We start from the raw sequence: 17,794 nt of genomic DNA on the forward strand, positions 1-17,794 counted from the left end.
AGGAGATCCCACCTGAGATGTTTTCTACACGGCACAGTGGAGGGGGCGCCATCATGATTCTTGCAATTTTTCAACTGGTCTTAAAATTTTGATCAGGAGTGTAATTTGTTTCAAAATATTTCTGTGGAAACTTCAGTTATTTTGTTGCTATTTTATATTAAGTGTGTATTTATTAGGGATGGGAATCTTTGACTATCTCACGATTCGATTCGATTCTGATTTTTGGGTCTACGAGTCGTTTCAGAATTGATTTTTGATTCAAAACGATTTTCGATTCAAAACGATTTGATTGATAATGATTTCTGCTTCAATCTATAGGTGTGCAAAGGATCGTCATGATCTACTCCAGTCTGCTTTGTAAGACAGAATGACAAATGGAGACATTAAAGTGTCTTTTTTTGGGTAAAGCTGTGGCACAGCTGTCTCAGTGAAAAACTTACGGGATGTGATAACTAAGTATCCAGCTAGATATCTTATGATCTATGTTCTATATGAATTACTACTTTGTCATCACCTGTTGTGGTGTGTTTTGGATTATTTTGTTCAAACAGGCCGTGATGGATGCGAGTTCAGGAAAACTGCAAACAGCCAATCAGCAGAGTCGATGCACACCACCATCTTTTTCCTGCATCGCCAGAAAAGCTGCAGCCACACAGTAAGATCAGTGATCAGATCGTCCTGTGGATTTCCACTTTCCACAGGCAGCAGAAGGCTCCAGTCAAAGGCTGATCTAACAGCAGAGCTGACCTGCTTGTCACAGTCCTCAGTAACATGTATTCTACCAGACTACTGTCCAACAACCAGTGTTGGGACCAATTACTCACAAAACTAATAAATTACAATTACTAATTACTTCTGTAAAAAAGTAATTTTGATTACTACTCAGTTACTGCTGCAGAAAAGTAATTCAATTACTGGGGAAAGTAATTTTTATGATTACTTTTTTCTTTTGTTAAATCCTCTTATTAATGCACATATTTTTGCGTTGCTGTTGCAGTGTGGACATTGCTGTCAAATTTCATCTATCATTGTCAGCGTTGGGCACGTTACTTTGAAAAAGTAATTCATTACGGTTTTAAGTAGTGATGTCAGTTAGTCAGGGTGGGGAATTGAACCCGTGGTCTTCTGTACGGCAGGTGGAGATACTATCTGCTCTGCCATCAGGAAACACGTGGTTCATATAATTTGTGCTCAGTCATTCTCCATGCATGTTGATAAGTTACGAAAAACTGCAAAGTCCGACCGGTTTGAAAATTGACACACCGCTTTTTCTCCACAAGACGCACATTTTTCGAACAGGATAGTAAAATAATAATAATAAGTATGAGTAGTAAGTAACGGCAAGTAACGGCGCATTTTATTGTCAGTAACGGTAACGGCGTTGTAACGGGGGAAACAGTAATTTCTTTGATTACTCATTACTGATAAAAGTAACGCCGTTAGTAACGCCGTTACTCCCATCACTGCCAACAACATGATGACTTTTTTATCCTCACATTTCTTTGCCTTCAAAATGAAAACAGTAATCAAAACAGGCAACTGAGTCTGGTTTTGAAGTCTTCACAAATCCTTTTCCTTTTTTTTTTTGTTTTGTTTTGTTTTGTTTTTTAGATCCCCAAGATTGAATTAATCCCAAATAAAGTCAGATTTATTTGATATGAACCCTGTTGGTCTGGTGCCAGCAGGCCAACAGGAGCCTAAACTGCACATTTAATATGTGGGACACTGCTGGGTCAAATCTGATGAACCTTTGCACAACATTGGACAAAGTGCACAGCCACAGGCCACAGCTACATTTGAAATTTGTTTCCAGTTTTTGCCTCCTGTCTACACTAAGCTGGTGATTTCCACCTGCAAAAATGGATAATTTTTAAAATGCCCTTCAAGCTTTATAGATCTAAGAAATGCCAGTCTGTTGATTAATACATCATTTTACAGATATTATGTTTATTTTTACAGATTTGTTGTGTTTTAAGCACTGCTCTCCAGTGTGCAGTAGACTTTACATGTGCAGCAGATATTATGTTGTTGCCCTTTTAATTTGATTTGTCCTACTTGCTGATATGTATTTCATCCCGCACAGGAACACACAGTCTTCTGCATGAAGCAGGCCACGTGACGAGGACACACAGCGACCGATCTGCTGGAGGTCGTCCCAGTTTCCAGACTGAAGTCCAAACGTCTTCAGACGCTCGTCAAGATTTAATCCCTTCACTTCGCTCTCACTCTCCCTTGGAGTTGGAGGAGGCGGCGGCTGAATGCTGCTGCCTGTCTGACGTTCCTGTGGAGTCATGATTTCAAACATATTGCAATGCTCTGTTTTGCCTTTGTCCTCATTTAAAAAAAAAAAAAAAAAAAAAAAAAAAAAGAATTTACGAGGAAATTACCAGAAACTGAACGGTGGTCATGATGTTCTGGAAGCAATTTCCTAAGTGATTGTCACTATCTATAATATTTAGCATATTTATATTTATATTATTAACAAAGCTGTCAGTATTATACACTCTGCACATAGCATAGCAGGTTTCACTTGTTTTATTAGAAAACCAAATTATGTTTAGTGAGATCATTCTACAGAAGGGAGATAAACAACACAATTTTCTAAATATGTCATCGACTGTTTTGCTTTGAAAGTAATGCCATTACAACTCCGAGCTGCTTCAAGCACTTTATTCAAATAAAGCTTTTTTCAAACCTTGAAAATTCCACATTTATTATAAAATCACTACTTTTTCTTTCTTTTGGCTGCTGGTCAGAGTAAGGAAGACATGAGCCGGCTTCCCACTGCCGTGCTGCTGCTGCCGAGGACAGCTGGGTCTCCACGGTCTCTGCCGGCTCCTCGGTGGGACTGTCCCGCCCCGTTTCCAGCTGCTGATGGTCCGGAGGATCCCTACGGGCCAGACAGGGCTGACCCAGCTCTGAGGCGGAGCTAAGGCTGGTGGGCGGGGCTTAGCTGGCTGAGGGCGGGGCGACGGTGCAGCTGATCAGTCCAGATGTCAGCGCAGCAGCTCGCTTTGGAGCAGAAACATAACAAAGGAAAGAAAAATGGAGAACAAGCGGCAGTCCTGGTCAGATGAGGACATCAGGGCTCTGCTCACTATCTGGACAGAGGACGACAACCAAAGTCAAATCCACGCTGTCTGACAAAATGAGGACGTTATGTGATATATAGTGAGAGAGCTGGCAGTGGTGGGGACAGCCCTCACTCACAGTGGACAGACGGCTATTTGAAGGAATCACTTACAGCTCTGATCATTTAACACGAGACTTTGGCTTTATTTTTCACACTTTACAGAGCAGCTATTTTACTGATTACTCAAAAAATGGCCAGATTCAGTTGGCAATGGAAATAAACATTAGTTGCAGCCTTAATTGAAAGTCCTCTGTTCTTCTGGGTATAAATACCTGCAGTCAATACCTGAAACTACTTCAAACTTGCTTTGAAATTCACAGTACACCTGGTCCAAAGTGAATCCCAGGACTCAGCATCCAGCAGCAGCACTGAGCCACTGGATGTACAGTACGTATACACAGTCATTAGGGGCAGTGCAGAGACTCCCAGAGCCTGTTCACACCTCAGTTTTAACATGCATCTCAGGGGAAAGTAATAAAAAAAGAGAGGGATCAGAGGAGGGAAAGAGGGGAAAGACGAAGCTACAGGGGACGCATGATAACACCAGGTGTGTCTGTCCACCCAAGATATCCAGGTAGGTAGATACCCAGTCTGAACGGTATCCCAGATCAACAGGAAACCTCTTGTCATGAGGGCGACCACCAGAAACAGGCTGGCGGCGTGTTTTGTGCCCCCGAGCCGACTGTTGGGGAAACTTGTTGCTGAGGACTGTGGAGCGTCTAGGCCACGGCGGGGATGAAGTACTGCAGCGAGGCGTCTTCATGCAGCAGAATCAGGTGGACGATCCTCTTGTGGACGATATCTGAGGGAACAGAGGAAGACGGCAGGGGTGTAAAACCCAACCGTGAAAAAATGAACCAGGAGGAGGCAGGGCTAATATTCAGAGAAAACAAAACCTCAATTTCTGAGATTGAAGGTGTGTGCGAGAAAAAACTCAAAAATGTATGAGAAAAAAAATAAAAAATTATGATTATAAAGTCGCAAATTTGCAAAACAAACCCTGGAAATTCTGAGATTAAAGCCGTACATTTATGAGGGAAAAAAATCAAATTTATTAGAAAAACTCTGAAGAGACGTTGCTGTGACTTGGGCCGATTCAGAAGAAAACAATCTGCTGATTCTGGGCTCAGATCAGCAGGATCTCCTTGTTCCTGAATCCCATGTCAGAGCAGAATCTGCTGAGGGGATCAGCTGCAGGCCTGAGACACGGCCAGCAGGGGGCAGCACATGTGGAGCCTTTAGGAGTATAAGAGTATAAGGTAACTTATAAGTAAATTTGTGTCTTTATAATCTCAGAATTGTCAAATTTATTTCTCATAAGTTGCTGAGATGCCTATTTTTTTCTCCTTATGGTAACCCTAGTACACCAACACAAAAATTTGGTTTAATTTTAATGTTTTTTTTTGTTTTTTTTTAATTGCATCTTTTTTGAATGTCTGCTCAGCGTTGAACTGGACATCTTTCCAGCTGCCTTTTTATTTGAGGCTCACTGAAATCTTTGCTGATGAAAAATGCACTTAATATAAAATTTGCTTGGCTAATACAGCACAGTGATTACTGTCTAAAAAAATACACATAATGAAATGAAATGCCATGAGACAAAGTGAACAGAGGATGAGTGTGAGGGAGCGAGCGGCTTACTGCACATGGCCTTGCTGGGGTTGACCTGCTGCCCTGTGAGGAACTGCTGCAGCTTCCTGATGTCCACTCTGGCGTGGGCCATCGAGTCCGGGTCCCTGCCCTGAGACCGACCCCCGTCCTGGGACCCCTCACCACCTGGAGGAGGAGGAGGAGGAGGAGGGAAGGAAGGCAGGAAAGAGGAGAGGAGAAAACAGGTAGAAGGAGATTAGACCCAAGAAGGGAAGGAGGAAAATAAGGAGGGAGAGAAGTGATAGAGGGGGAGGAGAGGATAAGGAAAGGTGACCGGCAAGGGAAACAAGGAGGAGGGAAGCAGAGGAAGATGAGGAAGGAGGACAGAAAAGAAAGCAGGAAGGAAGACAGAAAAGAAATAAAAGGAGGGGAGAAGAAGAAGTAGAATTATACAACACGTAGATCCGACCGAGCAATCTGATTGGTCAATCAGACGTTTAGAATGTGCTCAAATGAAAAAAACCTCTTCACTGAAAATATTACTCCGCCCGGCAATGTTATTGCCCGAGTCTGTGTGGTTTCCATGGCAACAAGAAACGTTTCACTGAAAACCCGCATCAAAAGCCGCTGTCAACTTTGTTAGCCTGCATAATGGACCGTTTTGTTGTCAATTTTAATTTATTTGGCGACCTAAGTTTGGATAAACGGCTGAACGGGGAAGACGAGACAGAAGAGAAAAAGGAGAGATACGCGAGAGTGACAAGTGAAGAGCTGGATCAGCTGGAGAGGTCAGGAAATGAAGCCGGTATGGCCCGGTCAACGTCTTGGACCGTCAAATGTCTACAAGACTACCTGACAAACACCGGCAAACAGCTGATTTCTCAGCTGCAAGTAAAGAAGAGCTGAACAAGATCCTCCGTGAATTTTATGGAACTTTAATTTCTACAATAGAGAATGAAATGCGGAGTCAGCACCACAGACAGTACCTGTAAGATTTTCCACGGAGATGTGCGGCTATAGCTTTTTTCTTGTTATTAATGTGTTAATGTTATCAGTTATTAATTAGCCTATTAATCGTTATTAATTTGTTTAGTCTTTATGAGTTGCCTAGGCCATTGATTGAATTAATTTGTCAATTTGTTTGCATCTGTACACTGAAGTGAACATTTATTAAAGCAACACATCTGTGAAAACTGTCGTCTTTATTTCAGAGGTAAATTGATAACAGCCTGAAAAGGTGATTAGCAAAAGCCCCTGAAAGGTGGGGTTGAAATTATATAACTCTGTTCAGCCTTAATGTGACTGCTTACTGTTACTTTTGCTGCTTAGCCACATTAATCGGAGCTGACGTCAAATTGGAGTGACACACCCCCAGCTGAATAAAACATCTGCCGGTGACTTTATGAAAAGATTGTTTGTTGTGGTGCCGACACTGGAAAGCAGTAGCCTATATTTAAATATAGCCTAACTGTTCTTATAAGATGGTTGTAGATAGACTAAAGATCAGCTATGCTGCTGAGTCGCTGTCACGGCACCTGTTAGATTAAAAATGACTGAGAAGTCGGCAGAAGTAGCTATAACTATCAGTCCATGAAAAAAATATTTTTTCCCAGCGGATATTCTAGTAACAACATGATTGAGCTATCAGAGCAGTTTTTTTGCTATCTATCTGTGGTATTTATTCAGTTTTGGGAAATCACGATGTCTAGTAAACATGGTAAGTCCAAGTTGGCTGGCTGACAGGGACTAGTTAACGTCAGATCTCTCAGATTTCCACTGAAACGGAGAGAATAGGCCTACTAGCAAAAAAAACTTTTACATTTTGGCAGCGAAATGCCCACAGTATGAATACATTTTGATTATACATTTTATTTTGTTGGTAATAGTTGTATAATCGCATTATTACACTCGAGGGTGTGCTTGACCGTTATTATTGTCATGACAGTGATGCGGCCAGGAACGAGGCGCTTGCGCCGAGTTCCGTTAGCATCACTGAAGTGTCTCGTGTAATAATGCTTAAGAAGAAAATGAGGATGGTGGGTGGGAAGATATGAATGAGGGAATGAAAGAGTAAAGTGACAAGCAAAAAAAATTCATTCAATCGCGATTCTTTTTTAAAAAAATTATTAGTGAACAGATTTAAAGTAAAGCCATATGAAGGAAACAGTCGTCTCCAGCAGGGTCCCTTGACCTTTGACCTCCAGCTGTGTGAATGAAAATGGGTTCTCTCCCCTTTGCAGACACGCCCACCTTCTGCTAATCCCATGCAGTTTGGGCCCCAAAGCCTGCAGTCCACATGTGTTCTTGTGGCCTGTTGTAAAATGGTGTGTGTGTGCAGACTGGGGCCTAAACAGTCTTGGAGCTGCATCAGTTGGCTTTGACTGGAAAGCTGAGACTCTTGTGGATTCAATGAGCCACATTTGATTCCTGTGTGATGATGTTGGCCCCCATAGCAGCCATTTCACTGCAGGCACAGACTTTTGTCAAACTGGACGTCGCTGGAGAAAATGACCTCTAGTGACCTCTAGGAGAATCACAGCCTCATCAGACTTTACACACACAAACTAGAGGAGGATTCAAAAAACTGAAATCATATTAAACTGTAATACTGAATCGCAATACTTCCACAGTGGATATATATATATATTTTTTTTTTAGTACTGGATCTTTACCCCAGGGAGGGTTGCCCAGGTCTCTGAAGTGAGTGGTGACAGACACCAGGTCTGTCTCAATCTTCAGGTTCATCTCTCCATTCAGGTTGGCTTCTATTACCTGAGACACACACACACATACACACACACTTTATTAAACTTCACAAACCAAAGCTGTAGATTATTTTGCTAACATTTCACCTCTGCGTATCTGCACATTTCACTTTTTTCTTTTTTTTTTTAAAGCTTTCTGCATTTGGATTTTTCACCAATTTAACAACCAGAAGAAAAACGAAAGCAAACCGCCGAACATGTTGAAAACGTTAAGACCTGCGTGTCTGATATTTTCAGCCTTTTTAAAGACTTGCAGAAACAACAGACGTGAAGGTTGTTCTGGAAGAAGAAATTATACCAGGAAGTTGGAGAGGTTCTTCATCCTGTCCACGACATTCTTCATGGTTTTCAGAGGAGGCAGGTAAATACTGACCTGCGAGCAGAGGAGAGAGAAAGAGACACAGTCAGGACACCTTCAGTCTGCCAGGCGCTGCGTCTCGTCTCTGCTCGGCGTTTGAAGGCATCTTACATCAAAGTCCGGCATGCTGGGCTCTTTGAACTCGTGCCACAGTCTTCTGGGAATAACATCGACCGGAACGTCGTGAGTCACCACTCGGCTGACGCTGGACAGAGTCGGCTGAGGGAAGAGAGGGAAGCTTTTAACGTGGTTCAGGACTTTCATCTTTCATCATAATCCCGATTAATAATCCTGATTAATTTCTGTACTGTTTTTGTTATCACTGATTCATTTGGTTGATTTTCTGTTTCGATAACGTGAGCTTGGTCGTGAGCTGCCTGCAGCATCTCAACACAGATTTAGGAAGCGAGCAGTTTCGGGGTTGGCGTGCGCTCACACGCGGCGGCTCGTGCTCTCACCAGCTCGGCGGCCACCGTGAGGCAGGGACAGTGTTTCTTGGTCAGTTTGACCTTGACGACCTTGGAGTTCTGCACGGTCTTCAGAGCCCTGGACAGATTCTCCGCCGTCACCTCCAGGCAGATCTCGTTGGCCTCCGAGGACACGCCCTCCATCTGGTACTCGTCGAAGAAGTTGACCTGATCCAGACATTTAACAAGAAGGTGACTGGAGACACCGGCTTGTTGCAGTAACATGAGAGAGAATACAGTGAAGAATAACAGAAAACTGGGTAAATAAACATTACCACACATCAAACAAGTGGCACACCACAGAAACATATAGCACGGAGCAGGGCTTCCCACTGTGGTCCTGGTTTGAAATTCTGCCACTTTTATCTGACCTTCTAAAACTATTCCTTCATGGTGTGGCAACCTTAGCTGATATCAACCATATTTAACAGGAATACTCAACGTTTTGGGCAAAATCCCCTTTTTCAGACAAGATCTCGGATGCTACTTTCACCTCCAGACGTCCAGAGATTCGGTTGAACCGCTCGGACGTGCCGTCAGAAAAACGGCTATTTTGCCCAAAATGTTGAAATATTCCTTTAAAGCCAAACTCTAAACATTTTCATGGAAAGTTTCACTGAGTCTCAGAGCTACTTCTCTCCTGACCGCTGACTGAAGCCAGGCGCAAAAATGAACCGGGTTGTGCCTCAAAGTGCTCGTTTATCCCAGGGGATCATAAATGCAGCCTCGGTGTTCTCTGCAACCTGTTGTCCTTCTTCCTTTCTGTAAATAAAGTGTTAAAGTGCTGCACGTCGTCCCCTCTCTCTGCCCTGTCTCTCTCTCCACTGTGACTGTCTGATAAAAACAGGAACAGACAAAAACATAATGAAGAAAACCTGAGTGTGTACCTGGGACAGCTCACACCACATGCTGACTCCTCCGTTGGCCACTTTCCCAGACAGAACGAAGAACAGGTTGTCTGCAGTCAGACGCAGGACGCACGTCTTCGTCAGCTTGGAGATGGTCGTCACCACGCCTGGACGGGAAGCAGCAGCACAACAAGACTCTTACATACATGTCTAAGGTGAAGTGAGGTTTATGTGATGTGTACCTGTGGCTAGATTTGGTTTACACTCAGTGAGTCGGCCTCCTTCATCACACACAGTCAACAGCTCAAGACAAGATGTGACGGACAAAAGAGACAACAGTATTCAATACTAAAAGGGGAACCCTCTGTAAAAACAAGGTCAGTAAAACAAGGTAGAAATAAAAGATAATACCATTAATTAATAATAATTAAAAAAAAAAACAAAAAAAAAAAAACATGCACACAGTGAATAAAAAGTTAGAAAGTGCCAAGAGTACAAACAAGACAAAGGAAAACAAGACAGAAATGTGCAAAGATCCACAGAAAACATTTTCACAATCTGCTGGAGGTTATTTCTGTTTTTTTTTTTTTGCTTTTGTTTTGTTTTTTAAGTCTGCTTCCCAAACCATGACACCACACACAGAGATAAAATAGATTTAAGGGTGAAATCAGCTGGTCAGGACAGTTTCCTCAGACAGAAACAAACTCTGCTGTCTCTCTTTTTTTTTTTTTTTTTTTTTTTTACGTTTTAAACCTCATTACAGCTTCACAGTTTTCATTAAATCCCAGTTTGGAGTCATTTATTGTTCCAAGGTTTTTGCAGGCCTGGACGCACTCCACAGTTTGACCCTTCAAATTAAAACCAACACTTCACCACACGGATGGCAGAGTTTGAAATTCATCATTAAAAAAAAAAAAAAAAAAAAAAAAAAAAGTCATGAAAAATGGATTCGTGTTTACTATAAAGAAACTGGCACCTCCTTATTTATTTAACGGTATACTAATACTTCTTTTTAATGTTTTATTTAATGTTTTCAAATGTTCTTTTTATTGTGAAGCACTTTGAGCTGCAATTCTTGTATGAAAGGCGCTATACAAATAAAGTTTTATTATTATTATTATTATTATTAACATTATCTACCTTTTCTGAGTAAAAATCTTTTTGGTAAATTAAAACATGAAATATTGAGTTTTTGGCTGAAATGACCGTCCCGCTGTGTTTTCATGGCTGTTCGGCTAACGCTGCATTTCAAGTTTATTCCAACATGTTAGCATGTTAGCTGCTTTAAGGCGCTGCTCAACTGAAAAAAGACTCCCTGTCAACTTGGTTTATATTTTTAATAACTAAAATAAAAGTCCGTGTTGCTGAAGTGAGCTAAACACACAGAGAGGCTAACGGAGCAGCTAGCAGCCGCTAGCCTCCGTCCAGCGGCTGATTCTCTGTCAGGAAACATGGAAGAGGCTCACGGGTGAGGTGGTTCAGGCAGCCGATGTCGATGATTTTGGCTCGAAACTTCATTTTCAGATGTTTTGTTTTGTTTTTTAACTTTCTAAGAGTTTCCTGGATTTGCTGCTGGCGGTTTATTTTTCAAGCGCAGCGCCTCCGGTCCGTCTGCGTGAAGAGTCCGTCTGGAACATCAGCCGCTGACACTGTGGTTCTGCGCCTGCGTGTCAGCGTTACAGTGTAAAGTAAATAAATTAAATTAAATTAAATTAAATTAAATTAAATTAAATTAAATTAAATTAAATACAAAAAAAAACATGAATGATAATAATAATAATAATATTTTTTTTTTGATCAAATTTTTACTTTATTGCAAAAATAAAGTACAGATAGGCACATGAGCGAAACAAAAAGTCAAAGGACATATATCCATATACCTATATATACAGTGATATTCAAATATACATAAGTAAGCAGTTAAATTAAAGAAAATAATTAACCAATAAGTATAAGAATAAATAAATCAAAAACTCAATAAACAAACAATATAAATATTAGGGAAAAAAAAAAAAAAAAATCCCCAAGAGTGACCCACCCACTCCCTGGATCCAGGACTCCATCCCCCTATCACACATCACAACGGAAATCCACGGAGAGTAGTAAGAAGTGTGTGCCAAGCGTTAATTGCCGACTCTTTAGCACCGTGGACTCTGGCTGTCGACAACTCTAGATAGACAATGTCCAGATACATCATAATCCACGCCCGGAAAGAAAGTGAGTGCGGAGGTTTCCAGCGTGTGGCAACCAGTTTTTTCCCGGCCGTAAGTCCAGCCAACAGTGCTCTTTTCTTGTCCAGTGTCAAAACCAGATCTGACAGATCATTCAAAATAAGAGTGGCAGGCAAGCAGGGTAGTCTGATCTTGAACAACTTTGAGAGGTTAAAAGCGACCATCCTCCAAAAAACAGCCACTGGGGGACACTCCCAAAACATATGAAAAAAACTGCCAGTTGCTTTGGAAGAGCAATAATAATAATAATAATAATAATAATAATAATAATAACGATGATGATGATGATAATAATAATAATAATAATAATAATAATAATAATAATTTATTCCGTGAGTTAAAATTTATTTCATTTCACATTGGATATCGTTGTCAGTTTGGTTTCATTTTTACCTTTTCATAAACTGCTTGTTTTACACGTATGTTATTTCACCTTTATTACAAGAAAGAAAGAGAGAAAGAGGTGACAAGAGGTGGAAATTACCTGGGAATTTTAAAATATGTCTTAGCCTGTCAGTAGATGTGGCTTTCACTCATTTTACTCCACTCTTAATCTTCATTTCATTTCATGTGTCTTGGTGCGTCTTGTCTCCTGTAGACCTGGTGAGTGGAAGAATTTTTTAGAGAAAAATAAAATACCTGACAGCCTTTATTTATGAATTATGATTTAAGGAAGTGGTGTTTAGCCTCTGTGTGTAATCTCTGCTCCCAGCTCATTTTTTTTCAAAGCTTCTTAAACGTCTGGAGCAGAGTCAGAGAGAGTCCAAACTCCAAGCGGCTTTGGGTGATGTGTGAACTTTGTCGACCCCTACTGGCGACCCTGAGGAACTGCACCACTGATAGAAATCATGCCCTCCTCATAGACTGCAAAATACAGTATCAAAAAGAGTAATAATATTTTAAAAATCTGCAGGATACCCATCCCTACACCTGCAGCTTCACCAGAGGAAATATTTGGAAAGTGAAGCTGCAGCAGGAGCTGAAGCCATGTTCACTCCGTCAGCGACTGAGGCGTGGGCCAAAACCCTGGAAAGCAGAAGACACAACAAAAAGGACTTCCCCTCTCAGTATTTCATTAACGCTGTACTTGGGTAACCTTTTCCCAAGCCTAGTGACAGTGTGATAGTGTGGGAATATAGGTAACCCCACTTTAAAGAGGATACCACGGTTGTAATTAGGGACATTTTTTTCTGTCTAAACAAAACAACAACAACAAAGACAAAAAACTGATCAGGATTGGCCTGCTACATCCTGATTGGAGCATCCCGGCTTGCAAATGTGTTTCCTCTCTCCAGATTGCAGCTGCTGCGTGATCACCGGCCCTGTGCTCGCCGTACCAGAGAGTCATTTCTCTGCTGTTAGAGACACAAAGTTCAACAGTTCAAGGCAAACTCACTTATGCAGAAAGCTGTTTTACAGTCATGACTTTTCTGTGCTGTAACACGTGCACTATATGGACAGAAGTGTGGAGGTGTTTCATTCAGTCCATGCAGTCTGCCTTTACCAGCATCAGTGACAGAGCGTCTGGTTCTAAAGAGCTCACTGAGTTCCAGCGTGCTGCTGGAATAGTGATGGAACAGGAAGCCACAGCTGCAACAAGTCAGCTGCTCAACTTTCTTCCCTCCTAGATATTCCACCATCAGCTGGAAGTGGGATTATTGCAAAGTGGAAGCGTTTAGGAACCACAGCGACTCGGCCACCAGGGGGCGGCACCACGTAAAGTTACAGAGCAACAACTTCCTGGTGGAACGCCTCCCAGAAGAGTGGAGGCTGTTCTGCTGCAAAGAGACCAACTCCATATTAATGCCTATTGATTTAGAATGGGAGGTTAGAGAAGCTCCTGCAGGCGGACTGTGGAGGTGGACCAGGACTTTTATCCTTTTGTACTTAAAACATCTTTCTGTCACCGTATGCCTTAATAAATACAAAGAGAGATCTGCAAGATCATATTCCAAAGTGCTGGTTTCTTGTGTGTACCGTCTCTTAAACCTGGTAAATCTGATCAACATCTGCAAACTCACATGCAATCAGTGACCAAACTGATTCACTGTGGTATCAAGTATCAACTCTATCATTTTCAAACATCATTTGCAAAACTGTTTTTTTTTTTTGTTTTTTTTTTTTTTAAGAATTGGAAGCAAGACAGAGTAAACTGTTTTAGCATGGAGAAGTGGCTGAAAAGTTTTTCTTATGTATTATCATCGTAACACACAGTGGTGTCACTTCAAGACTGTGATAAAGGTCTTCATGGACTTTGGGGCCTCATATGAGCCTTTCTAGGGGAAACCCAAAGTTCAAGCACTGAACTAGAGTGCTTGCTTTCCTAAGTAGATATTAAAATATGCAAAACTTAGAAATGGTTGAATCTCTGACATGATATTCTGTCATGAACTCAGGAAACAGAGCTGTGTACCACAATATAACTCCAAGGAAGAATCAGAAATGTCAGCAGTCCCATGTAGGTGATGAAAATGTATCTGAAAATTAAACAAATAAATCCCAAATCTGAAAACTTCTATTTGCAAAACAAGGTGACATCATATTACATATTATGGACATATTACAAGATTCAAATGAACAAATTAGCAACATAACAGCACCAAAATCAACTATCAAACAAGAGAGCTGAGTACAAAACATGTGCACAAAATATTATTCAAATAAAACAGAGTGGGGTCTGTAGCACTAAAATGAATTAATAAGTCTTAGGAGAAAGGAAATCAGCTCCAGGCGACAACAACACGCAGAAAAACTGTGGAGGATAAATTTGTTTCTGTGGCAAGACACCCAAATCATCTACCCAGGAACAACTAAATCAAATGTGATCAAGAGGGAAATGGAAAGTCCTCTGAAAATCTGGTGATAAAGATGCACTGTTTAAGATGATTTTCTCTTTAAAGTTTCGACCACAGACCGAGCAGCTGAACGGTTTCTCTCCTGTGTTCCTGCTCACAGGGAAGGAAGCTGGTTCCTCTCAAACATCAGAGCAGTTTGGACTGAAAACACGTTCATTCAGTGTTTTTAAACCTGACTGAGCTTCTCTGGTCTCCTGCCGGTCAGATTCACCATCTTCAGTCCTAAACTCAGAGGCGTGTTTCGAGAGGAGCTGGCTGTCACTGGCTGGTTGCAGATCAGCAGCTGGATCTGAGCTCCTGGCTGGTTCCTCTGAAACACACACACACACACACACACACACACACACACACACACACACACTGAGGGAAACCATGTAGTATACCCAACACAAGACAGATATTGGAGCTTTTTGGAGAGAAGCGTTACAATCACAGGTGGCTTCACACTGAAAATCAGAAAGCTAAACCCCCTCCCCTTTCTCCACCCCTCGCAGTCAGGCTGAGCCTTTCATAGCAAGACGATCATAAACTGCAACGCCACTGATGACATTTATGGAACCCAATATCCGTGTGATCTGAATTACACGGATGGAACACCACAAGAACTAAAACCAGAATCTGTGAACATGGGAGGAGGATTATCCAGTGGCTTCAAGGAACTGAACCAGAACCACAAAAAGACACACATTCATCCTTCCTTCCATCACAGTGATCCTCACATCGCTGCAGGAAGACGAACAGTGTCCACCACGAATTAACTTCTCCTCAAACCTCTCTGCTTTTTTTTTTCATCTGAACGCTGCATCCTGAAGGTTCATTTGAGATGCTGCTCAGCTCTGAGGGTCCACTTGTTTTAGCCTTAAACCTGTAATAAACACCGTGGTTTGGTTTATTTTAAAGTATTTAAAGTGTATAACATTATGGCAACTTTTGGGTTGATAACGTTTGCATTTACACAGATTTGATGCAAATTTTAATCATTTTGTCCACTAGCAAATTAGGAAAAATGGTCAAAAATCCTCCGAAATCTCAGATTAGGACACCAACACCACAGAAGAATCCAGGCTCTGACAATTGGAGATTTCTGTGAGAATTAGCATACAGTAAACAGCTGGATTAGCTTTCCTGCCCAACAGATAATAAATAATAAATTTATTATAGATATCTATGCTACTTCCCGTTTCTCCATCAATATACACCGAAGAGGCTCACGGGAGAAACGGTGGAGGCAGCCAATATTGATGATTTTCGCACGAAACTTCATTTTCAGATGTTTTTTTTTAACTTCATAATAATCCAAACTTCAACACGATTCTTCTGAAATTATTATTAATTATTAAATAATTGATTTTAATTTTAATTTTAATTTTTTTTTTTTTTTTTTAAAGTGCAGCACATCTGGCCCGTCTGCATGAAACGTCCGATGGGAACCACAGCCACCGTCCACCTGGTTCCACACCTCTGTGCTGTGCATGCGTCAAAGTTAAAGCCAACTTTGGTTAATTTGGTCATTTTCTGTTTGGTTTTCAGAGGAAGAGAGGCAGGGAGGCAGCAGAGTGCGGCTGCAAATCCAGTCTGACGCAGTTCAGCTCAGCGGCTCTGCCATCAATTCCACCTTTTAACAAAGTTTATAATGATCAGTTTGTGTTGACATTGCGCAGAATGTGTCATTTTAATTCTGTGTTTATTACTGAGGTTGTAGTTTGCAGAGGTCTGCTACTGGACTGCATTATACTGAGAGGTGTTTCTAATTTTTTGTCCTCCCTATTTATATACAATGAGAGGGACAGAGTAGTGGAAACAGCTGTCAGTAAAGTGCAGCACTAACTATGAGCTCAATGTCAAACACAGAAGTGAATGAACACCTCTGTTACCATGACAACAAGACAAGCTGAGCATTATAGGCAGCAGGAGAGGAAACTTTATGCCACAACAGTTGGATTGGATTAAATTAGATTAGATTGTACAGGTGGACCTGATAAAGAGGGAACTGGGTGCTTTTTAGTGTTTAGTAACTCAATAAAAATGTCCTCGATCTGTAATCTCTAGTCCAAGCTCATTCAGTCTGAAACAATAGAATACCAGCCTGATTTCTTTTGTCTAAGCTCCTTAAACGTCTGGCGCAGAATCAGTCCAGAGATTTTTGCAGCGCTGGTCACAACACAGCCGGAACCCAGAGACGGAAATAAATCAGTGGCAAAAAGTGAGCGAGCCACATGTCACTGATACTGGCTGCCCGGGCCAAACCGGCCTGATTGTGTCTTGTGACATTCATGCAGTTTATCAACCGAATAAACATCTGAGAGCACAAATAACACAACACAGAGACAGGGAGGGGAGAAAAAACATGATGAAAACCTAGAAAAGCTTTATCAAAATATATATGACACATAAAACCACACATGCATCACATAGGTTGAAGGAAAAATAGAAAATCTACCGGAGCGGAGTGGGGGTTTTAACCCTCCTGTTATCTTAAGGGTCAGTGCAGTTTTTAACATCTATAAATGCACAATTAAAACAGTTTTTGTTTTGTTTTGTTGGCCTCATATTTCTTGCCTTTTCCCAATTTAGTGGGGACAAGTGTGTAAAAATAAAATTAACATATACTTTCAATGGCCTGGACACATTTTGTAGCTGCAGGTGTTACTGGGCTTTACACACATTTGCTCCAGCTGGTTTGGATGACACTGAGCTATAACATGCCATTTATAATCATCAGAAAAATTTAAACTTGGGAAACAATTTTTATTCTAATGCTTTTCAGGAGGTTGAAGATACTGGAGTTGGTGAATCTGAAGCGAACAGGAGGGTTAAACTGGACTGTCTTCCTAATGTCATTCAGCGTCTGTCCCACCTGGTACGAGCATCTGAACACAAGCTGCTCCTCTCAGCTCAGGTGTGAACAGCAGCAGTGCGTCATCAGTGATGGGATCTCAGGATGCCTTCAGAGGCCTGGGACGCTCGAGTCCACATCACATCAGAGGTGTAAACAGCCATCTGTCCCGGGACGGACTGAAGGACCGCCCTCTCACCTGGCGTCCTCTGTCTTGTCCCACAAAAACACCCCGGACACCGGCCGGACCGCCACCTTACCAGCAGAGGAAATATCCTCCCTGACTGTCAGATCAGCCGGTTGAATGCAACCTGAGGTGCAGGTCGGCTGTAAAGCAGCTGGTTAATGAAGAAAAACTCTCCGTAATAAGACATGAGCTCCTCTAAGAACATGAGGCAAGACGTCTCTAAAACATGTACTGACAATATGAAGGCTTTTTTCTTCCATATAAAATTCAGAGGCGGCAGTAACTCTTACATTTTGTGCCCCGACGTGATTTATCCCATTCTGTCTAACCCCAGATGTGATGGAGCGACGACAGGAACAGCATATAAATATTACAGGTTGATTTATCCACCTGAGAATCCGACCCCCTGAGACCTGCTGGATTAATGAAATAATCTGAGACAGATTTGAAATATGTCCTCAGTGACTGACAGCCACAGTGAGCGAGGAGGTCTCCTTCTGTTAAACACCTGCTGCCTGTTAAAT

The 17,794-nt window shown here is 41.6% G+C and overlaps 1 protein-coding gene across 1 annotated transcript; it reads right to left on the minus strand.

Annotated features, from left to right (window-relative positions):
* Positions 1-3,252: 3,252 nt before the first annotated feature.
* hus1 (HUS1 checkpoint clamp component) lies at positions 3,253-10,815 on the minus strand. Its single transcript, XM_030079718.1, has 8 exons — positions 10,628-10,815; positions 9,201-9,328; positions 8,305-8,481; positions 7,958-8,065; positions 7,787-7,861; positions 7,396-7,495; positions 4,775-4,909; positions 3,253-3,935 (listed from the first exon to the last, which is right to left on the minus strand). Exons 1-8 carry the CDS (start codon positions 10,677-10,679, stop codon positions 3,853-3,855), a joined length of 858 nt encoding a protein of 285 aa, XP_029935578.1. The 5' UTR covers positions 10,680-10,815; the 3' UTR covers positions 3,253-3,852.
* Between the last annotated feature and the right edge of the window lie 6,979 nt (positions 10,816-17,794).

Source organism: Myripristis murdjan, chromosome 20 (assembly GCF_902150065.1).
Source record: "Myripristis murdjan chromosome 20, fMyrMur1.1, whole genome shotgun sequence".
Lineage (NCBI taxonomy): Eukaryota > Metazoa > Chordata > Actinopteri > Holocentriformes > Holocentridae > Myripristis > Myripristis murdjan.